At 45.6% G+C, this 24,782-nt stretch overlaps 1 protein-coding gene across 13 annotated transcripts in view; it reads left to right on the plus strand.

Moving 5' to 3' along the window:
• Window positions 1-24,782, plus strand: part of LOC119961940 (formin-like protein 2) — a 314,356-nt gene that overhangs the window by 217,793 nt on the left and 71,781 nt on the right. For 8 of the 13 annotated variants that reach the window (XM_038789533.1, XM_038789532.1, XM_038789536.1 and 5 more), the window contains exons 6-10: window positions 1,917-2,069; window positions 12,723-12,831; window positions 14,233-14,309; window positions 15,501-15,594; window positions 20,926-21,012. In XM_038789533.1, the coding sequence (XP_038645461.1) occupies window positions 1,917-2,069; window positions 12,723-12,831; window positions 14,233-14,309; window positions 15,501-15,594; window positions 20,926-21,012 (520 nt within the window). The remainder of the gene's footprint in view (window positions 1-1,916; window positions 2,070-12,722; window positions 12,832-14,232; window positions 14,310-15,500; window positions 15,595-20,925; window positions 21,013-24,782) is intronic. The other 5 variants (XM_038789544.1, XM_038789539.1, XM_038789538.1 and 2 more) reach the window with 1 other exon arrangement.

Here is a 24,782-nt window from a genome sequence, read left to right on the forward strand (position 1 = left end):
CGAGTCCCCAGCCTGGCTTGACCCTGGATCCTACCACCCTCGACACCGTGCTTACTTCCCCCTTCCAAAATTCCCCCAGCGCTGGGCATGCCCAGAACATATGGGCATGGTTCGCTGGGCTCCCCGAGCACCTAGTACACCTGTCTTCACCCCCAAAGAACCTACTCATCCTCATCCCGGTCATATGAGCCCTATGTAGCACCTTGAACTGTATGAGGCTAAGCCTCGCACATGAAGAGGAGGAGTTCACTCTTTCCAGAGCATCCGCCCACATCCCATCCTCAATCTCCTCACCCAGCTCCTCTTCCCATTTCCCCTTCAGCTCCTCCACCGAGGCCTCGTCTACCTCCTGCATCACTTGGTATATGTCCGAAATCCTCCCCCCTCCAACCCACACCCCCGAAAGCACCCTGTCCTGGACCCCACGTGGGGGCAACAGAGGGAACCCCACCACCTGCCTCCTGGCAAACGCCCTTACCTGCATATACCTAAAAATGTTCCCTGGGGGGAGCCCGAAATTCTCCTCTAACTCACCTAGGCTCGCAAACTTCCCATCTACAAACAGGTCCCTCTGCTTGATTATTAATAAGGGCATGGTCACAGAGCATTTAGAAAATCATGATATGATTAAACAGAGTCAACACGGATATATCTAAAGAAAATCATGTTTGACAAATCTATTAGTGTTTATTTGAGACTGTAACCAGGACTGGTGCAACCACTAGGCAAATGGGGTTGTTGCCCAGGGGTTGAAAATTTGGGGGGGCAAAAAAAATAGGATGAACAATTCTATGTTCTATGTTCTAATTCATGAAACGGCTAAAGTAAACAAGTATAGTGAGTAGCCAAGAATATTGCAGGTGGAATGTAATTTATAGAAATGTGAAACGTTTCCCCATAAGTGGTTTTAACTTCCTAGTTTGCTGTGTACTTATTCAACAAAATACTTCAGTGTGATCGCTTGCTGACATCAGTGCTGCTGCACACCAGGATATCCCCTTGACTTGGTGCCAGATTTACAATGCTACCACAAAAGGGGAAAATCATGCCACAGAGATTGCTGGGCCTCTTTTTATTTTGAGGTCAGTGGCAAGAGCCATTGCTCCACCACTGACTGTAAAATCTGGGCCTTTGTATTATCAATACTGCCTCAGACCTTTTGTTTTGCCCCGTGATCTCAGATTAGCTGGAAAGGTCTCCTTTTAAAGGCTATATATGTCTAATCTTTCCAGGAGCCGGTGCAGACTCGATGGGCCGAATGACCTCCTTCTGCACTGTAAATTCTATATGGTAGGAATAGAGGAGCTTGCAACTTATTTGGCTTTACTGTTCTTCAAAGTACTGGCTTAAAACTGTCCAACAAAGTACTTTCATAATGTGCTTCATGTGGATTTTTGCCCCCTCACCATTTCTTAAGTACGAATATAATTTGTCTGTGTCTGCGTAATACTTGCTGAAGAGCACTACTTAAAGAGGTGAGAAAGTAAGTTTTTTTCACTGCAACAGAACTTTGTTACCATCCACTTGGTTATATTATTTAGATAATATTGAGATTTGTTATGTAGCATAGATTGCCAGCCCAGGGAGTAAAGCCCAGGTTAATTCTATCCAGTTAGCCACTTGCCTTCTACTCCAATAGCTGCACTGCATATGCATTTTGGGATATGTTGATTTGATGACCTCTTGTTTGTTAACGTCAGATATGTTTGGCCTTGGGCTGGATTCTCTGCTCTCGGGATTCTTCGTTGCATCGGCAGCCCTTGGGATTTCCCGACGGCATGGGGTTGCTCACAATGGGAAACCCCATTGGCCGGCTGGCGAGACGGAGAATCCTGGGGACGGGACGGAGAATCCCGCCCCTTATTTTTGATTAATGGATGCCTTTTTAAATCTGATTTTGTGTAACTTGCCTCTAGATTTGATTTTGAAAGTGTGGAAAATAATGTGGAGAATGCAGTGGATAAATCCAAACCTTGGAGCCGGTCTATTGAGGATTTACATCGAGGTAGTAATCTGCCATCACCTGTTGGTAACAGCCTGGCCCGATCTTCCAGGCATTCGACATTACGGTAGGTTGATGACAGAAAACCTCTACTTTTTATGCTAGGGAGTTAATCACAGTATGATTTCATATGTGCTGTCCGAATGTGCTTCATCCCATTGGACTTAGTGAATGTCTGCAATTATCCACTGATGAAGTGGTCTCATTGTCAGACACGAGGACCTCCGGTATCCCATGAGTGCTAACTGATTGACGGAGATTATCTCTAGTAGAAGTGGAAGTAGTGGAGGACATCCGATGTATGTACATCCATTAGAATGGACGTTGACCAAGATCGAAAATATTGACCCCATAAATGGCCTGGTGAAGTCCGCATGTTTCCATACCCAACTCCTTTGTGGCCATAGGGTGTCTTTGGATGCCGCCGTTTAGGATCATGTGGTGCAGTTTCGTCATTGTGAGGTCTTTCTGGGTCCATGTCTGGATCTGCCTGCTGGATATAGGCAGGGTGTCCATTCTCGGGCTGGGGGAGGTGGGAAGGTGTGCAGTGATTTTGTGGGTAACGATAGGCTATTCAGTGTGTCAGACGTGGCCTTGTGCGCTCTTGAACGGTGCCCAAATCAGTATTCATATGGTGCTCAGCGTTGAATCTGAGTCAAGACAACGGATGGGATCACCTTGTCTTCCTTAATAAGGCCCAACAGGGGTTTATGGTCCTTGATTATCGTAAAGTGTTGGCCTTCAAGTTATGGTTTGGATTTCTTCCCTCCGAATAACATGATCAGACGTTCTTTTTCGATTTCTGCATAGCGTGGCTCTGCATCTGCAAGGGTTTGTGAAGTATATGCAATTGGTTGCTCTGTGCCATCATCCCAACGATGGGAAAGGATCACCCCTCCTCCATAGGGAGAGGGTTTGCATGTTGGTACCAGTGGCCTTGTGGGATTATAATGCGCTAAGATATTGGATGACAGCAACTGTTGCTTCATTTTTGTGAATGCTTCGTCCTGTCGCACCTGGGCAGCACGGTAGCACAGTGGTTAGCACTGTAGCTTCACAGCACCAGGGTCCCAGGTTCGATGCTGGGTCACTGTGCGGAGTCTGCACGTTCTCCCCGTGTCTGCGTGGGTTTCCTCCGGGTGCTCCGGTTTCCTCCCACAGTCCAAAGACGTGCAGGTTCGGTGGATTGGCCATGATAAATTGCCCTTAGTGACCAAAAAGGTTAGGAGGGGTTATTGGGTTACGGGGATAGGGTGGAAGTGAGGGCTTAAGTGGGTCGGTGCAGTCTCGATGGGCCGAATGGCCTCCTTCGGCACTGTATGTTCTATGTGCTGCCACGACCAGTAAGATGGCCTAGTTGCGGGTGAATTTCCCATAATAATTGATGAGGCCTAGGCTTGACTTCAATTCTGTCGCGTCTCACGGAGTAGTCGTCCCTTTTAAGGCCTTCACTTTGTCCTCTACAAGGCCTTTATCGACGCGGTAACCAAGGTATGTCACCTCGCCCGCCTGCTTGAGGCGGATGCCTGCATCTGAGAATTGTCGCAGGACTTCCTCCAAGTTTGCCAGGTGTTCCTTGTCAGTGGCTCCTGTGATAAGCACATCATCCAGGTATACTACCACCCTTGGGAGCCCTTGAAGGATATTTTCCATTACACGTTGGAAAATGGTCCACGCCATGGGACTCCAAAAAGCAGGTAGGTGTTTCATACAACACTTTATGGATGTTGCTGGTGTCATACTTCCTGGATGCCATATCGAGCTACAGCTGGAGTTGCGCATGGTTCATACCCAGCTTGGCAAATTGGTGGCCTCCAGCCAGCTTAGTGTAGAGATCTTCAATGGGGAATTGGTCAAGGCGGGGGACTCATAGTCTCCGCAAAGGCAGACTGTTTTGTTGGGTTTTATGGAACCATAGGCGCAGCACATTCCTCAAACTGTACTGAGTGTATTATGCCAATGTGCTCCGGAGACCCAAGTTCAACCTCTACCTTGGTAATCAAGGCATAAAGAACCAGTTTTGCCCGGAAATATTTAGGCAGGGCCTCTTGGTGCATGTAGATCTTTGCCCATGCTCCTTTAATCTTGCACCTCGGGATATTTCCCAACGACTTCAAACAGACCCCTGGTTTGTATTCTGAAGGTCTACTGCCAGTCCAGTTGGATTTTTTGCAGCCAGTCAGTTGACTGGGTCCTTGTCCTTGTACGACGATGAGGGGAAGTTAGACCATCTGTTGCCCATGGGCGACCGGGGTCACGGGTATTCCTACGATTTGTAGGGCTCCCCCATGTACACGACCAACCAGGCCCTGGTGCCCCACAGGCACAGGGGTGTAATGCCGGCTTGGAACGTCTACTTCCCCCATAATGGAGACGACTGCCCCGGTGTCCATTTCCATTTCAAATGGGTGATCATTGACCTGGATTTTAATTGTAATAGGGGCAGCATTGGGCGTGGTGATGCAGGTCAACTGCATCAACTTGTCCTATTCGGGCTGGTGGATTTGCAGGGCCCGGGCCTGAGATGGCTTTGGCTTCCGGCCTGGACGAAATGCATACTGATGATTCTGGCAGCCTTGCCTTGGGTGTATTTTTCAGCTGCAGGTGTAGCACTCTCATGACTGCTCTGCTGGGAAGCCTTCCCTCCTGGGAAGCTTCTCTAACAGCCCTGGAGTTTTGCTGTCGTTGGCCCATGTCCTTGTGCGCCGTGGCTGTGTAGTGGCCAGGTGGAGGGTGGGGCATAGAGGTGCTTTCTTCGGAGAGTCTGGTTTCTGAATATGGAAGACGTTAGACACTAAGAACGCTGCAGTCCACTCAACCTTGGAAATCCTGGGCCTCTTTTGCGGCATTTTGCAGGGACAGCACCAGTTCTATGGCTCTTTTAAGATCATGAGCGGATTCGGCAAGCAGTTTTCTCTGTGTCGTGACTTTGTTTATCCCACAATCTAGAGAATTTTCGCAGCAACTTCATTACAGTGTTAACGTAGGCCTACTTGTGACAATATAGATTATTATTATTATTATACCAGGCAGTCCCATAGCATCTCCTGCAGGGATGGCCCATACTCACAGTGCTCGGCCAGTTTCTTGTGCCTGGTCAGGAACAATGTTGCAGGCATTCCAGGGAGCCTTCCAGCTGTATTGAACCAGTAGCGCTGGAGAAAAACTGATGATCTTGAGTCGAAGTGGTTTACCACCAAGTCCACCAGCTCAGTAAAAGATTTTAGTCCGAGGCTGTTGGGTAAATTATGCCCTTAATGATGCCGAATATCTGGGCTATCAAAAGGATTACCTTCTACCGGTTGTCGCCCTCTATGCCATTCACACAAAATAAATAGTGCATTATTTTGGCGTACTGGGTCCAATCCTCCAAACCCACATCATATGGCTCAGGTTTCCCAAATAATGGCATTTCTGCACTCTCCTCGTACACTTCTTACTGGAGGTGTTTTTCTTTTAATCAGGGCTGTCCAGAATCCCGTTCTTGTTCCTTGTCGCCAGTGTAGTAATCCAGGAGACAGGACAATAAAGGTTAAACCAAAATTATTTTCACATACAAACCTAGCAGGAACTCCCAGTCTGCATCTGGAAAGGTATTTAAAAGGCTCGTTAATGAGTTCCAGCTGGATGGGCCTCCTTCTGTTACCGTAGGAACCTGTACTCCACGAGCTCTACAGGGAGATCAATGAGTGACCCCTCATAATCCTCATGAGGGTTATCACTTTTTACTAATGCTGTTCATTGCAAGGTGCTATATTGCCACTTAAATGTTAGTACATATTCTTTGCAGCTGAATATGAGCACGCTTCACCAATAAAACAAACATTTATATTTTCAAATGGTGCTGTCTGCCTTTATTTTCCTCGGTAAGAAGTCTTACAACACCAGGTTAAAGTCCAACATGTTTGTTTCAAACACTAGCTTTCGGAGCACTGCTCCTTCCTCAGGTAATTTTCCTCAGTTGTTCCTCTCCAGAACCAATCCTTTCTTAGATATTTTCCTCACCTGGGTATTCCGCACCATTACTGACAACCGTGTTCTTTCATCAGATGGCAAAAGGTGCCTTGTGGGTTGGATGGTCAAGCTCTACTTTTCCATCCTGAACTTAAGTTTTCTCCTAAAGATTGAACCTTCTACTTCTGACCAAGAAGTCCGAGGAAATTGAGAAAGAATTTCTCTGAGAAACACCAGTTCTCATTATAAGAAAGCGGGGCATTGATATGCTTTGTGGGTTGAACCCTTCCACCCCTGGAGAGTAGTGCACAGCTGCGCTGTAACATCAAAATGAAATGGAGTAATCGATAACAAAAGAAAACAAAATCCTACTCAGAAATTTTACAATAATAATCATTGTGAGTATTCTTATTTCAAGATGCAATATCACCTACTTAAAATCACAGAGGATCTCCATTACTAATTCAGATAAATGTTAGAAATATTGGTCACCGTCTTCTTACATTAGTTCTCCTAAAGCCATCCTTCTTCTAGGTTCTAGGTCAAGGGATGTCTGCTGAGAAGACTAAGTGGGCTTGAGCCTTTAGCTGGTTGTGTTCAAGTAGAAACATTCCTATAGTGGATCACAGATCATTGCTAATTATAAACGGTGATATACTTTGGGCAGATCGGTGATGGATTAGCATATAACGTGACTGCAACACAAGGCTTGCTAAGAACTCCAACTCAAGCACGTGCTTATCACATCAGCTAAGGAACCGTTTCTATTCATCCACCAGTCACTGGATTAGTTTGTTTTTAGGTTGCAGTTAAAATCTGCAGTATGATCCTTAAAATGTATTCTAAATGGGGCTATTGTTCTCAGATGAATAGAAAATGTTATCCCAGGATCCTGTCTAGCACAGACATCACTAACAGATGAGCAATTGTGATCTCAATTGTTAAGATGACAGTCCAAGAAATACATCCTGGTTTTACAATTTATACTGCTTTCTTTCTCCTTTCACCTTGCCAACCAAAGTATGTAAATGAAAAGTGTTTGACTGTTTGCATTAATGTTAAATAGGATGTTTTTTTCCCTTGCTTTAACTTGTTAATTATTTTTTAAGAAAATGTTTATCCTGCACCTTTACTTTCTTGTCCTTTCTAATTTTCTCCTCTCTTCCCTGGAAAGCTCTGATTTGTGCTAGGATTCGATTACATGGACGGAATTCCTTGTCCCTGTGGCTATGCATAAGCTCCCCACTTCTTGAGAGTCTTATCGGCTTATTGCAAGGACAATGCGCTGAATGTAGCAGAATGAGTGCTTGAAGCCGGCTCCTAGCTACTGTCCTTCTAGCATCCAACCTAAATTTCAGTTTGAAAAGAGAAAGCTGAGGAGGGGGTGACCAAATAGAAGGCTTTAAAATTAGGAAAGGCTTTGATAGGGTTGACGCAGAAAGAATGGGGTGGAGCAAAAGAGAGGCCATCAGTATAAAATAGTAATCGCGCAATCAAATTAGGAACTCAGAAGAAACTACTTTATGTAAAGAGTAATAAAAAGTGGAGCTCACTGACACAGGAAGTGGTCGAGGCGAACAGTGTAGATGTGTTTAAGGGGAAGCTAGATATATATATAAAGGAGAAGGAAATAGAGCATTATGCTGATAGGATTAGATGAGACTCAAGTGGAGTATGAATGTTAGCATGGACAAATAACCTGTTTCTGTACTGTATTAAAACCCACAGTTAAATGTGAATTTGTGAATTCAACAAGAAGCATTAATTATTATAGAATGTATTCAAATATTTCATCTCACTTTTTAATGTATTAACTTAGCCATTCACAGTGCTAGTCAAAGGACCAATCCTAAATTGGATTGGTGTGAACACTCTTGTGCAAAAGAGTGAGTCAGTCTTTGGCAGTTTGGGAGCAATCTCGTCATGACTTTTCTTTCTTCCTATTTCATGAAACTGCCCGACATTATAAACTGGTCAAATGTGTGAAACAGCAGGGAGCAAATTGCAATATGAAATCTTGATTAAGACTACCACTCTTACTAAGTAAAATTGTGGAAGCAATGGAGGTTTGAGAGCATATGGCAATACTGCAAAATCACTGGAAAAGCCAGATGATGGTGTAAACTGCTGCAGTGATTTGAATCATATAGGCGATATTGTCAGACTTAAGAACCACAATGAGCCAAAATGCATTGACTCATACTTGGATTATGGCAGTAAACCACAGAAGCGTTCCTTCAGTCTGCCTCAGCTTACTTCATAGTTAAGTCATTGCACTCCTGTTTCCTGTATTGAATGACTTATTTAAAACATGCCCACCTAAAACACACAGGCACAGCGGTGCAAGCTTGTCTTCCCCGGTCTCCTACAAAAATACAGTATTTCTTGGTGGGGCACCAAATATAATTGTACAAGTAGCCAATATATTTGGCTCCCACAGTTTTTTTTTTATTTTTTATTTTTTTAATAAATTTAGATTACCCAATCATTTTTTCCAATTAAGGGGCAATTTAGTGTGGCCAATCCACCTACTCTGCACATTTTTGGGTTGTGGGGGCGAAACCCACGCAGACACGGGGAGAATGTGCAAACTCCACACGGACAGTAACCCAGAGCCGGGATCGAACCTGGGACCTGAGCGTCGTGAGGCAGCTGTGCTAACCACTAGGCCACCGTGCTGCCCGTGGCTCCCACAGTTAATGCTCTATGCAGCGGTGTGCATCGTACCTGAAAAACATTAACAGTTTTTTAAAACAACTTTTATAGTCGCCACAAAACTGAGCTTTCAAATTTATAATCTGTAAGAGGAAATGGAGCTGCGAACATCCTGAGGGAAATGAAGTTTTTGTCTAATTCACTATCTAAGCATTTGTCTATAAGGGGCACGATTTAATGGCCACGCAGCACCCGGAAGGCAGCTCGCCGTGGTGCAGCATGCCCGATAGAAGCTCGGACCCCGCTCCCGGGATCTACCAGGCTCGCAACGCCTCGCGAAATCGAACGCAATCTCGCGAGATGTCATGTGAATCCTGCCCATTGTGGGTGGGATCACTTTTTTAAAAATCTGCATATTAGAGCGAGGTAACTAGTCTCACTTTAATGTGCAGATTCTTGAGTTACCTGAGGCATGGGATCAATCTCCTTTGCCTCGGAGACCTCAGGTGAGCACCGTTCAGGACTGGTCGCCACAAATGGGGATCAGATGGCACTCGTGGGGGTCTCCCAAGGGATTGGAGGCTCTCTTGTGCATGCCCTTTGGGCAGGGTAGCACCTTGACACTGCTGGTGCCACCTGGGCACCCTGGCACTGCCAGCTTGGCACCTTATCAAACGTAAATTCTAAAAGAGTTATATTTAAAAATGAAATGGGAACAGTTCACAGCCAATGTATAATATTTGTCACATTGCACAAAAGATATGGGAATAAATAATGAGGTCAATTTCTGACCTCCTATTTAACTCTTTGCTTTTAGCATCTTAATTGATGCCTCAAAAAACAATTTACTTTTGAAGCCGTACCTATCAGCTGCTAGTGCTCTCACCTCTGAGTCAGAAGATCTTGGGTCATGTCCCACTCTAAAAACATGATGTGGAGATGCCGGCGTTGGACTGGGGTGAACAGTTAGAAGTCTTGCAACACCAGGTTAAAGTCCAACAGGTTTGTTTCAAATCACCAGCTTTGGAAGGAGAAGTGCTCCGAAAGCTAGTGATTTGAAACAAACCTGTTGGACTTTAACCTGGTGTTGTAAGACTTCTTACTTTAAAACTATGGACATAATTACAGGTTGATCCTTCAGTGCTGTAGTCCCTCAGTATCATCTATCAACTGCAATATTAAACCGAGGCCCCGTGTACTGTCTCAGGATATAAAACATCCCCCGGCACTGTTTGAAGAAGGGATGGGGAGTTTTCCCAGTGTTCTGGCCAATGTTTACCCTTCAACCAACACTACATAAAAAAGCAGATTATCTGGCCATTCCTATTGCATTTATGCGATGTTGCTGTACCTAAATTGGTTGCCACGTTTCCCAGCGTTACAACAGCGATCACGACTGGGATTTTACAGCCCCCACAGGGTTTGAATGGAGAATGGGGAACTCTGTAAAATTGGGTGCCATGTCAACGGTACTTGCCCCTACAATTTGATTGGGGATGCATTAGGAAGCCTGCTCGCCCAATTAATGGCCACTTCAATGCCTCTTCCTTCTGCTTCTGGGTTTTACCCACAGTGAAGGAGGCAGGCACCAAGTGTCCAGCATCTTGCAGACTGACGCCAAGTAAGAGGGGCATGAACCTTCTTTTCAGGTGTCCTGTTTCCATTGGAGGCTTCTTTCTTCCAGCCCCTTCCCAGGGCCTGCCAGCCTGGACTTACCTCAGAGCCTGGGCACCGTCACAACTCGTTTCCTTCTGGGATCCCTTGCAGTGTCACCATGTCCGGTGGCACTGTTGGTACCATGTAGCTGCCAGCCATTTGATTGGTTCACAGCTCTTGGAGGTGAGACCTCTTTCTTGATGGAGTTCAAAGGCCTGCCACAAGCCAATTAATAGGGTGAGCTGACTAACCGACTTTTATGCTGGGATGTGGTGAGGAGAGGCATGGGAGGGTGTGTCAGGGACCCATGTCCCCAAGTGGAATTCAACTCACATTTCAAAAAGTAATTAGTTGACTGATAACGTGCTTTGAGCTAAGGCATTGAAAGAAGAGAAAGTAGTTCAATCAGTGGTTCAAAATCAGAAAATATTGGACAATCTCAGCAGGTATGAGAACATCTGTGGAGAGAGAAGGGAGCTAAAGTTTTGAGTCTGGTTGACTCTGTCAAAGCTGGATAGAACTGGAAATAGGGTCAGATTGATATTGTTGTCGGGTGGGGGAGTTGGAGCAGTGGTCAATGGTTCAATATGTTTGATATTTTTTCTAATTATTAGTCTCTTTTGATTTGTAATGGAGAACGGTATGCAGCTTTACAGCTGCTATCATGAAGATATTTGCTTCCAAAGTCTGTGTTATTTTATAATTGGATCTTTTATCAATCAAAACAGCAAATCTCAAATAAACTTTAGCTAAAACATGATTTTATACTTCTCTGGTTCTTCTAATTCATGTATATTGTCATTCTCTTATTACCTTTATATGTCCTTCACAAGAGTAAAAGTAGCAAAATAATGCAGGGGAAATATCAGAGGGGGTGGTGGGGATTCTCCATTTCTGAGACTAAGGGGTGAAGTCAAGGCAGAATTCGTGGACTTTCACGATACAAAAACTAACGCCGCACCTGGACCGATTCCACTATCGTTGAGGGGCTAGCACCGGTGCCATGAGGAACCCAATCGATTCCAATGAAAAATGGTGCAGGATCCGCCGGGTCCGCGATTGCTTCTCGGTAGGCTGACAAGCTAAACTGCACATACACAATACAATCCCCACACAGACTCATCCCAGCCAAAAAGATGGCACTGGTTGTGCTGGAGTGTGTCCATACAGCTGATGGGTCAGCTGGGGCAGATGGCACCCAGGGGGATACCCTGGTGGGAAACCTATACAACCTGTGGCACGACCCGTGGCCCTAAGTTCACAGCGGGCTGTTAGCGGTGTGCGCAGCTGCGTGGCTGCCTTGCTGGCTGTGGCAATGGTATTCTACACCCGCCCGCCTCGACCCAACAGCCCACCTCCTGGCCACCCCCCGTTATTCCCCCCAGCCCTGGGAGAAGCCCGCTGGGCAGTGGCATAACTGTCAGCAAACTATGGCGATGTTGGACACTGTCTGTGTCCCCTCTCTCTCCCTCAGCAGCCACCACGCCATGATCACGATTTTTAAAAGCACAAGTGAACTGTGCCGTTGGGAACTCGGCCATCGGAGGTGGAGAATCGCGGAGGCCCCAGAGAGTACCAGGTTGGGCTCACTAATGATATACAAATGGTAACTACTGTACGTGCTTTCCGGAATGCATTGACACCGTCGGCGAAGTGCTGGAGCATTGCCATTTTGGCTTCAAATCGATGCCTGCGATTCCAGCGTCTGAACCGATTCTCCGCCCAATCGCCTTGGATTGGATTGGATTTGTTTATTGTCAGTGAAAAGTATTTTTCTGCGAGCAGCTCAACAGATCATTAAGTACATGGGAAGAAAAGGGAATAAAAGAAAATACATAATAGGGCAACACAAGGTATACAATGTAACTACTTAAGCACCGGCATCGGATGAAGCATGAGGTCAATCTGTAAGAGCCTTTCCTGATTTTGCCGTCAGCTAACGGAGAATCCCATCCCAGAGGTTTCTTCATACCGCTGACACTCATATTCCATGTTTATCAGAGGGAAGGATGGTTTATCGTAGACTGTCCCTTCTAATTGATTCGCAAGTGACTGAATTTTGTTGTATAGATGGAAGGCTCCAGGTCATAAAACTAGATTAGGAATCAATAGCGAGACTATAGGGACAGCGTGTAAAACCAATTTTTGGACTCCTGCCAAATTCTCCCCCCACTGCCGGCGAAGCCATGGGAGAATTCCGCTCATTGTCTTGATCTTATTATGCCTTGAATACGTCTGAACAATTTACGGAGAACTATAATAATAATGAAGTCATGTAGCTTCTTTATGTCTGAATTCTGAAAATATAATGTCATGTGATAAAATTTTCAACCCTTACTTATTTGAGTTTAGTGTCCCGTGTGTAGATGCTATGTTTTTTTTGTCTATATTGGTTTCAATAATATTCATTACTTCAGCAACCTGTTTTAAGTATGTTTACATTATCCATCTTTAGGTTTAACACTTTACCAAGCAGAAGGACACTGAAGAATTCTAGATTAGTGAGCAAAAAGGATGACGTTCATGTCTGCATCATGTGCTTGCGTGCAATAATGAACTATCAGGTACTCAGTACAAGTTTTACCTTGTTCCAAAACTCCTGTCTATTTTAATAGCTTTTCAGAATATGTAAAGCAGAAATAGAAATAGAAAATTGCTTATTGTCACAAGTAGGCTTCAATGAAGTTACTGTGAAAAGCCCCTAGTTGCCACATTCCCGCGCCTGTTCGGGGAGGCCGGTAGGGGAATTGAACCCGCGCTGCTGCCTTGTTCTGCATTACAAGCCAGCTATTTAGCTCAGTGTGCTAAACCAGCCCCTAAAAGCATGTAAAACAGGCCACTATCTAGATTTTGGACATAATGTCACTGTCGGCTCCATGGTTTCCAGCATAATATTTTTATTTTTCCTAACAGATTTCATTCTGCTGTAAATAGTGTTAGATTTTTTGCAGTAAATCTGCAGGTGTGAAGACAAAATGACAGACATAGGAAATGATTTCTGATGATTTTTTTCAGGCCCTGCTGAAATCCCATTTACTACCGGTTTCCTTGCAGTTTGTCATTCAGTTCCCTTACTTATTCAATCTTCCCATTGATTTGCTTCAAATATTTGGGCATGTGCTGGATGATTTTCCACTGCACAGTCATCTCTGACGACCAAAGGGTGGTGAAAGTCTGAAATTAGATATCAAAAGTATAGGGTGTAGCTACCATCTCGGCCAATCTAAAGAATCTTGAGAATGATGTTTGTTGGTTTTAGGTTGAGTTTGGCCACTGTAAGAATACTGGAAGTTTTCCATCTTTCCGAACATGTTCAAAATGTTAGAAAATCATGAGCAGTATGTAATAATCTTTTTAGAGGAAATATTTTGAATAACCAATAATTTTAGCTGAAAGAATGTCTTTTGTGGAAATTAATATAATCTTTCCATCATTACATCTGGCAGAAAGTCCTACATATTTGTTCATTAATTCAGTGTGCAGGGATTGTGATCAGTTTGTGATTTGTTATCAGAAACCTTATCCACGATTGCTCTTTCATGTCTTGGAGAGCAAGGCATTTTTTTCCAACATACTTTCCCTGCAATTGGACCCCACGGTTCTGACAAACATTGTACAAGCTGTGCCTCAATTTGCTCGTATGGCTATTGCTTTGTGGCCAGAGCTGGAGATTTACAACAAAAACCAACATGGCTTCTGAGGATCAGATTCTTGGAACACAATGCCCACAGTTTTGCTTTCATTTGCAGTGAGATGGAATGCATTGCCTTCCTGTAATAACTCACTAGACTGTTTGACACTGGATAATGGTGCATGATCTGGGAGCATTTCTCAATACTTCTGTCATATTCTAAGATTTTTTGGACAGCACCTTTAGGAGTTGTAAATTATATTTGTTATTGACTCAGAGGTTTATAAAAGTGGTCTGTTATTCATGAATGGCAACCTATTTTCTCTGATTGCAGTATGGTTTTAACATGGTCATGTCACACCCACATGCTGTGAATGAAATTGCACTGAGTCTGAACAATAAGAATCCAAGGTAAGACATCTTTCTGGCTTGTCGAACAAATGTGACTTAGTATTGCTTCAGAAAAATGCAACGGTATTGTAAAGGTACAGTGATTATTGTTACAATTTTTGTGCATAATTGAGTAGAACCACATACACATCATTTTAACATTTTTGGAGCTGCTAAAACAGGCACCTGCAGTGTATATGGTCTATGGGCTCCATGCATCCGCTGTCACATGAAGATGTGGAGTGGGCTGGTTGGTGCACAGTGGAACGTTTCAGAGGCCAAGGTGAGTGGGTGCACAGTTTCTCAGATGTAGCACTAAAGATCCTGTGGAGGAGGCCCTATACTCGCTCCTTCTTTCTCTTTTCTGCAGCTGCTCTGCCCAGCTGCATTCCTTACTCCCATTTTCCCTGCAGACCAAGGGTAACCCCTAGCTATATGCACATAACCAAGTAATTCCTTTCTCTTGGTGCTTTCTGTAAGCTGTTCAGTAGCGCAGCACTCACTCTATTGAAGTCCCAGAGAATTGTGAAATTAATGTTGACAAGGGTATTGGTGAAGGCTTGAGAAAATGTCCCAGAACGCCAATTTTCCAAAATGTTCCAAAGACTCCCTCCAATCTTTGGCAGCAAGTGATGGTACCTTTAAATAGCTCTCAAAATCTTCAACAAAAAAATTATTCCTCTCAATTAGCTAGTCTCTATTAGGAGAGGGTGTTTGATGAAATGCCATCAACCAAAAAGCCTTGAGGCTTCATCAAGGAGCATTAACAGGAAATGTAAGCAGGTACTCAGCCCCGCAATGATTCTCCAGACAGCCATTCATATCGCAGGCTTCAATTCCTTTATTAAGACTTTACCAAGATAAACCAGCGTTTCAGCTGACGATCCCACCATCATTCCCCTTTAAGGTTCTTTTTAGTGCCTGAAGGAGCTGTCAAAAACTGCTGCCATTGCATCTTGTTGCTAGAAATGTGTTTATAGTTATCTGGTTTTTATGAGATGTATTGAATGTTAACTTTAGATTGTCCTTTCTGAATCAAGCAGGCTGAATCTTTGGTTTACAGTTTTCAATTAAACAATTCCAAAAAGAAGCATCATTGTTATATACAGATGAATGTTTCCAGTGTAGTGTATCTCCAGTACAAAAAAACTGGTGTAACCAGAGTCTTATTTATCCGAGCCTTGTTAATGATCGTGTTTGTTTCTATTGTAGGACAAAGGCTCTCGTCTTGGAACTGTTGGCAGCTGTTTGTCTTGTCAGGGGAGGACATGAAATAATCTTATTAGCGTTTGATAATTTCAAAGAGGTAAGATGCCTTTCTTCCTGGTAAAAGGCAATATGGAAATGATTTAAATTATTGACAAGATTCATCCCTGTTTACGCAGTGGAGTTTCACTTTCCATCATTTCTTGAATAGCACAGTCTGATTGAAATATAATTATCGCACCTACATTATTTAACAATTTACCAGTTTATTGCAAAAGTAAGAATTAGTTCAGTCCAGGATGAGCTTCAGACCACATATCCATGCTATCACTAAAACGACCATTTTCCACTCGATAACATCACCCGATTTTGTTCCCGCCGCAGCTCATCTGCTGCTGAAAACCTCATTCATGCTTTTGTTACCTTTAGACTTGACTATTCCAGGGCACGCTACATTGTCCTCCCACATTCTGTTACCCATAAACTCAAGGTCAGCCATGTTTTTACTCCCACCAAGAACCGTTCACCTACCATTTCTTTGTGAACCTATGTTGGCTCCCAATCAAGCAGTGCCTCGATTTTAAAATTACCATCCATGTTTTCAAATACCTTCCAAGGCCTGGCCCCTCCCTATCTCTGTGATCTCCACCAGCTCCACAACCTTTCAAAGAACAAAGAACATTGCAGCACAAGAACAGGCCTTTGGCCCACCAAGCCTGCGCCGATCCAGATTCCTTATTTGGACCAATCATTTCTTACTTATTGCCCAAATGATCTGTATCTCTCCATTCACCGCCCAATCATGTCTATCAAAATACATCTTAAACATCGGCGGGGGGGTCGGAGAATCCCGCCCCAGGTGTCTGGCAGGGGATAGTACAGTGGGGGAGGGGGGGGGGGGGGTGGAGCACAGGGTCTCGCTCTATGCGGATGATTTACTTCTATATATTTCAGACCCGCTGGAGGGGGGGATTATGGGGATATTAGAGGAATTCAGTCAGTTTCCGCGGTATAAATTGAATATGGGAAAGAGAGGTCTTTGTGATTCAGGCGAAGGGACAGGAGAAGAGATTGGGGGAGATGCTGTTCAAGGTGGTGGGGGGGGGGGAGCTTTTAGTGTTTGTGTATACAGGTAGTGTGGGAATGGGAGCAGCTGCATAAGCTGAATTTGGGTCGGTTGGTAGAACAGATGAGGAGGGACGTTCGGAGGTGGGATGCACTTCCGCTGTCATTGGCGTGGTGGGTACAGACAGTTAAAATGCCGGGTTTTTTTTGTCTTTCGGAGGCTTCCAATTTTTATCCCCAAGGCGTTCTTTAAAAAAGTAAATGCGGTGATCTCAGGATTTGTATGGGCGGGTAAAATCCCGCGGGTGAAGAAGGTGCTGCTGGAGCAGGGGCATGGGAGGTTGCTGGCTCATCCAAATTTTATAAATTATAATTGGGCAGCGAATATAGCGATGTTCAAGAAGTGGGTAGTGGGGGAGCGGGTGGAGGCGGCCTCATCTAAAGACATGGGTTTGCGGACATTGTTAACGGCACCTCTGCCGTTCTCGTCGGCCAGGTAGTCCACAAGCCCGATACTAGTGGCGGCCCCGAGGGTGTGGGGACAGTGGCAGCAGCACATGGGGCTGGAGGGGGCGTTGGTGTGGGCACCAGTATGTGGTAACCACCGGTTCGCTCCGGGGAGGCTGGATGGGGGGTTCCGGAGGTGGCAGCAGGCGGGGATCGAGAAATTTGGAGATCTCTTTATTGATGAGGTCTTCCCGAGCTTGGAGGAGTTTGAGGAGGAGTTTGAGCTGCAAGTTAGCACAGTAGCACAATGGTTAGCACAGTTGCTCCACAGCTCCAGGGTCCCACGTTCGATTCCCGGCTTGGGTTACTGGCTGTGCGGAGTCTGCATGTTCTCCCTGTATCTGTGTGAGTTTCCTCCGGGTGCTCCGGTTTCTTCCAACGGCCCAAAGATGTGCAGGTCAGGTGGATTGGCCATGCTAAATTGCCCTTAGTGTTCAAAATGGTTAGGTGGGGTTACTGGGTTATGAGGATGGTTTGGAAGTGTGGGCTTGGGTGGGGTGCTCTTTCAAGGGCCGGTGCAGACTTGATGGGCCGAATGGCCTACTTCTGCACTGTATATTCTATGATTCTAGGTCGGAATGGGTTCCGGTATCTGCAAGTGAGGGACTTTGTGCGGAGGCAGGTTTCGAACTTCCCGCACCTGCCGCCCCAGGGGCTACAGGATGAGGTGGTACCGAGAGAATGAGTAGGAGAGGAGAAGGTTTTAAATATCTGTAAGGAACAGATGGAGTGGGAGGGAGCCCCGAAAGGGGAAGTGAAGAGAAAGTGGAAGGAAGAGCTGGCTGGGGCGTTGGAGGCCAAATTATGGGAGGAGACCCTGAGGCGCATCAATACATCCTTGTTGTGTGCCAGGCTCAGCCTGATATAATTTAAGGTGGTCCACAGGGCGCACATGATGGTGGCCTGTAGGAGCATGTTCTTTGAGGGGGTGGAGGACAGGTGTGGGTGCTGTGCGGGTGGTCCTGCGAACCATTTCTTGGGCATGTCTGAGGCTGAGGAGTTTCTGGCAGGGGTTTGCTGACATCTTGTCAGAAGCATTAAAGCTGAGGGTGGTGCCAAGTCCAGAGGTGGCAATCTATGGCGTGCCGGAAGATCCGTGAGCCCAGGCGGTGAGAGAGGCCAATGTCCCGGCCTTTGCCTCCCTGATGGCCCGGAGACGGATCTTACTAGGTTAGAACATAGAAGAACATAGAACATTACAGCGCAGTACGGGCCCTTTGGCCCTCGTTGTTGCGCTGACCCGTGAAACAATCTGAAGCCTATCTGACCTACACTATTCCATTTTCATCCATATGTCTATCCAGTGACCACTTAAATGCCCTTAAATTTGTCGAGTCTACTACTGTTGCAGGCAGGGCGTTCCACACCCCTACTACTCTCTGAGTAAAGAAACTGCCTCTGACATCTGTTCGATATCTACCACCCCTTAATTTAAAGCTATGTCCCCTCGTGTTGGTCATCACCATCCGAGGAAAAAGACTCTCACTGTCCACCCTATCTAACCATCTGACTATCTTATATGTCTCTATTAAGTCACCTCTCAACCTTCTCCTCTCTAACGAAAACAACCTCAAGTCCCTGAGCCTTTCCTCGTAAGACCTTCCCTCCATACCAGGCAACATCCTAGTAAATCTCCTTTGAACCCTTTCCAAAGCTTCCACATCCTTCCCATAATGTGGTGACCAGAACTGCACGCAGTACTCCAGGTGCGGCTGCACCAGAGATTTGTACAGCTGCAGCATGACCTCGTGGCTCCGAAACTCAATCCCCCTACTGATAAAGGTTAGCACACCATATGCCTTCTTAACAGCCCTGTTAACCTGGGTGGCAACTTTCAGGGATTTATGTACCTAGATGCATCTACACTACCAAGAATCTTGCCATTAGCCCAGTACTCTGCATTCCTGTTACTCCTTCCAAAGTGAACCACCTCACACTTTTCTGCATTAAACTCCATCTGCCACCTCTCAGCCCAGCTCTGCAGCTTATCTATGTCCCTCTGTAACCTATAACATCCTTCAGCACTATCCACAACTCCACCGACCTCCGTGTCATCTGCAAATTTACTAACCCATCCTTCTACACCCTCTTCCAGGTCATTTATAAAAATGACAAACAGCAGTGGCCCCAAAACAGATCCTTGCGGTACACCACTAGTAACTGAACTCCAGGATGAACATTTGCCATCAACCACCACCCTCTGTCTTCTTTCAGCTAGCCAATTACTGATCCAAACCGCTAAATCACCTTCAATCCCATACTTCCGTATTTTCTGCAATAGCCTACCGTGGGGAAACTTATCAAACGCCTTACTGAAATCCATATGCACCACATCAACTGCTTTACCCTCATCCACCTGTTTGGTCACCTTCTCAAAAAACTCAATAAGGTTTGTGAGGCATGACTTACCCTTCACAAAACCGTGTTGAGTATCGCTAATCAACTTGTTCTTTTCAAGATGATTATAAACCCTATCTCTTATAACCTTTTCCAACATTTTACTCACAACGAAGTAAGGCTCACAGGTCTATAATTACCAGGGTTGTCTCTACTCCCCTTCTTGAACAAGGGGACAACATTTGCTATCCTCCAGTCTTCTGGCACTATTCCTGTCGACAAAGACGACATAAAGATCAAGGACAAAGGCTCTGCAATCTCCTCCCTGGCTTCCCAGAGAATCCTAGGATAAATCCCATCTGGCCCAGGGGACTTATCTATTTTTACACTTTCCAAAATTGCTAACACCTCCTCCTTGTGAACCTCAATCCCATCTAGCCTGGTCGACTGTACCTGAGTATTCTTCTCAACAACATTGTCTTTCTCCAGTGTAAACACTGACGAAAAATATCCATTTAACGCTTCCCCTATCTCCTCTGATTCCACACACAACTTTCCACTACTATCCTTGATTGGCCCTAATCTTACTCTAGTCATTCTTTTGTTCCTGATATACCTATAGAAAGCCTTAGGGTTTTCCTTGATCCTATCCGCCAACGACTTTTTGTGTCCTCTCCTCGCTCTTCTTAACTCTCCCTTTAGGTCCTTCCTGGCTAACTTGTAACTCTCAAGTGCCCTAACTGAGCCTTCATATCTCATCCTAACATAAGCCTTCTTATTCCTATTGACAAGTGCTTCAACTTCCTTAGTAAACCACGGTTCCCTTGCTTGACAACTTCCTCCCTGCCTGACAGGTACATACTTATCAAGGACACGCAGTAGCTGTTCCTTGAAAAAGCTCCACATTTCGATTGTACCCATCCCCTGCAGTTTCCTCCCCCATCCTATACATCCAAAATGTTACCGAATAGCATCATAATTGCCTTTACCCCAGCTATAATTCTTGCCTTGCGGTATATACCTATCCCTGCCCATCGCTAAAGTAAACATAACCGAATTGTGATCACTATCACCAAAGTGCTCACCTACATCTAAATCTAACACCTGGCCGGGTTCATTACCCAGTACCAAATCCAATGTGGCATCGCCCCTTGTTGGCCTGTCTACATACTGTGTCAGAAAACCCTCCTGCACACACTGCACAAAAACTGACTCATCTATAGTACTCAAACTATAGTATTTCCAGTCAATATTTGGAAAGTTAAAGTCCCCATAACAACTGCCCTGTTACTCTCGTTCCTGTCGAGAATCATCTTTGTAATCCTTTCCTCTACATCTCTGGAACTATTCGGAGGTCTATAGACAACTCCCAACAGGGTGACCTCTCCTCTCCTGTTCCTAACCTCGGCCCATACTACCTCAGTAGACAGAGTCCTCAAACGTCCTTTCTGCTGCCTTAATACTTTCCTTGATTAACAATGCCACACATCCCCCTCTTTTACCATCTTCTCTGTTCTTACAGAAACATCTAAATCCTGGAACCTGCAACAACCATTCCTGTCCCTGCTCTACCCATGTCTCCGAAATCGCCACAACATCGAGATCCCAGGTACCAACCCATGCTGCAAGCTCACCCACCTTATTCCGGATGCTCCTGGCGTTGAAGTAGACACACTTCAAACCAGCATCTTGCTTGCCGGTGCCCTCTTTCGAACTTTTAACCCTATCGCTGACCTCACTACTCTCAACATCCTGTACACTGGGACCATAATTTAGGTTCCATCCCCCTGCTGAATTAGTTTAAACCCCCCCGAAGAGCACTAGCAAATCTCCCCCCCAGGATATTGGTACCCCTCTGGTTCAGGTGAAGACCATCCTGTTTGTAGAGGTCCCACCTACCCCAGAATGAGCCCCAATTATCCAGGAAACCAAAACCCTCCCTCCTGCACCATCCCTGTAGCCACGTGTTCAACTCCTCTCTCTCCTTATTTCTCACTTCGCTAGCACATGGCACGGGTAACAACCCAGAGATAACAACTCTGTTTGTTCTAGCTCTCAGCTTCCACCCTCGCTCCCTGAATTTCTGTCTCAAATCCCCATCTCTCTTCCTACCTATGTCGTTGGTACCTATGTGGACCACGACATGGGGCTGCTCCCCCTCCCCCTTAAGGATCCCAAAAACACGATCAGAGACATCACAAACCCCGGCACCTGGGAGGCAACACACCAACCGTGAGTCTCTTTCGTTCCCACAGAACCTCCTGTCTGTTCCTCTAACTATGGAGTCCCCAATGACAAGTGCTCTGTTCCTCTTCTCCCTTCCCTTCTGAGCAACAGGGACAGACTCTGTGCCAGAGACCTGTGCCCCATTGCCTAGCCCTGGTAAGTCCCCCCCCCCGACAGTATCCAAAACGGTATACTTGTTATTGAGGGGAACGACCACAGGGGATCCCTGCACTGCCTGCCGGTTCCCTCTCCTTCCCCTGACGGTAACCCATCTACCTTCTTCTTTTACCTGAGGTGTGACTACCTCCCTATAACTCCTCTCAATAACCCCCTCCGCCTCCCGAATGATCCGAAGTTCATCCAGCTCCAGGTCTCTAATGCGGTTCTCGAGGAGCTGGTGTTGGGTGCACTTCCCGCAGATGTAGTCAGCAGGGACACTCGAGGTGACCGTTTCTTCCCACATTCTGCAGGAGGAACATTCAACTGCCCTAACCTCCATTCCCACTGAACTAACTTCCCAACTACTGAAAATGAAATTTAAAAAAAAAAAACTTGTTAGTTTAGCAATCCGACGGGCAGAACTTTTTTTTGGTTAGAGGAGGAGGATGGGTGGGGGACACTACGTAAGTAGTGTTTCGGGTAAAGCTGTCACTCGAGAACAGCCCCTTCACAAACCACCTTCAACTTATGCTGACCGCACTGCACGTATGCAAATCTCCTCGGAACAGCCAATCAGAAGCTCTGCTCTGCTTCCCTCTGCTGGATGCTTTCCTTCACTCGAACTCCTCGGGTCACTTGCGCAGGTACACCTTCAACTTACACTGACCTCACTGCATGTATGCAAATCTCCCTGGAGCAGCCAATCAGAAGCTCTGCTCTGCTGCCCTCTGCTGGATGCTTGCCTTCACTCGAACTCCTCGGGTCACTTGCGCAGGTACACCTTCAACTTACGCTGACCGCACTGCATGTATGCAAATCTCCCCGGAACAGCCAATCAGAAGCTCTGTTCTGCTGCCCTCTGCTGGAGGGACTTGGAACCCCCAAAGTCAGGGGTGTGGGTTAGCGACAGGGCGGGGTTTCTCAGGCTCGAGAAAATTAATTTTGCCTTGAGGGGATTGTTACAGGGGTTCGCCCAGAGGTGGTAGCCGTTCATCGACTTCTTCATGAAAAATTAAGCTGCCAGCAAGGGGGGGGGGGGGGGGGGGGGCGCGAAGAGGCATGGGGGGTTGAGTAATGTTAGGAAGACCAATGGAAAGGGGGGCTGGGGAAGGAGGTCCTGTTAAAATATTTTTCAATGAAAAAAATGTGGCTGGCTAGGAGCCTCTCCTGCTCTTACCTTCAGCCATTGGTGTGTTGAAAGGATTTGCAGTTGAAGCACTCGGCCTGTTTCACTATGCTGTGAACGCACCTTCCTTGGCTGGGGTGAGACTCGAACTTGGAGCTCCTGGCTCAGAGGCAGGAATGCTACCCACCGCTCAGGTTGGCTCAGGTTGGAAGTGTGCAAGAAAAAACATGCAGCACCAACCTGGAAACGTCAACTCTCCAGTCCATTTATCCAGTTAATCTTTTGTTTACCTCTCACAAAGGCAGTTTGTTGGTTTAAACATCTGCCAATTTTTAACTACCTTGGTACACTGCACATTTTCATCCTCTGACAACTGTTTGGAAGGAAAGGGATGAGAAAAGCTCATGGATCATGGACAGTTTGGATATTAGCCACATGGGTTTTCATACGATGGCCTAAAGTGGCCATAGTCGATCAACAAATATTTACCTACATTTTACTTTACATTTTCCAAATCATAAATCCATTTGATGACATTTTCCCAATTTTATATCAAGCAAGATTCTAGACAATATACAAAAGAAGGAGACAGTGTTCAAATCACAAGGTGCTGATCCACAATTTTTGGCCACAGCATGTATTATTGCAGCACTTAATTAGTACGACTGAATGGCAGTGTCTGAAATGAAGAACTATATCAATAGAGAATGATACTCCTTTGTTTTGTGTAGAGTTGACGTTTGTGACCCTGAGCAGGACCATTTTGAAGAAGTATTTAGTATCCTGGGCACTGTTAAGACAGAGCACTGCTTGAAAGAACATAGAACATACAGTGCAGAAGGAGGCCATTCAGCCCATCAAGTCTGCACTGACCCACTTAAGCCCTCACTTCCATCCTATCCCCAGAACCCAACAACCCCATCTAACCTTTTTGGACACTAGGGGCAATTTAGCATGGCCAATCCACCTACCCTGCACGTCTTTGGACTGTGGGAGGAAACCGGAGTACCCAGAGGAAATCCACGCAGACACGGGGAGAGCGCGCAGACTCCGCACAGACAGTGACCCAGCAGGGAATCGAACCTAGGACCCTGGCGCTGTAAAGCCACAGTGCTAACCACTGTGTTACTGTACTGTGAGATGCTCTGTCCTGCCGTGCCACATTTCTGTTTCACCTTGCTGGCGGGATGCTCCGTTATGCCGGCAGGTCAATGGGGTTTCCCATTATGGGCAGCCTCACGCCGTTGGGAACTACCCGAGCTGCCAGCAAAATGGAGCATCCCGCCGGTGGAGAATCCCGCCCCAGGAGATTCTAGAATTACATTAGTTTTCCAATGGGTGGCACAGTGAAAAGAAAAATGGAATTTTAAAGATGACGATAAAGAACTGAATAGAGGGTAGTTAAAACGAATAAGTAAGGGGACAAGCTAACAGAATTAGATGAAAAGATAAAGGAAATTTACATGAAACCAATGATTCAGTCTGCCATTAGACTATGAATCTTTCCCCAATTAAGTGATTGCTTAAGAACTCAGTGCTTTGCTAATTATATGCAGGTACTTGTTACTAAAGTAGTCCACGTAATAATTTTGAGTTCTAACAAATGCAGCAATTTCTTCAAATGGATAGATAGATAGAGAAATACAGCACAGATTTTCAGTTCTGTAGATACATATTTCCAGAGACCTTAGTGATAATGGTCACCAAGCAGTAAATTATCATAGAACCCTTACAGTGCAGAAGGACACCTTGGGCCCGTCAAATCTACACCGATCTTCTGAAAGGGCATCCTGCCTAGGCCCACTCCCTTGCCCTATTCCCGTATCCCCAACTAACCTTTTTTCTTTTGGGCACTAAGTGGCAATTTA

Source organism: Scyliorhinus canicula, chromosome 2 (assembly GCF_902713615.1).
Source record: "Scyliorhinus canicula chromosome 2, sScyCan1.1, whole genome shotgun sequence".
Classification (NCBI taxonomy): Eukaryota; Metazoa; Chordata; class Chondrichthyes; order Carcharhiniformes; family Scyliorhinidae; genus Scyliorhinus; species Scyliorhinus canicula.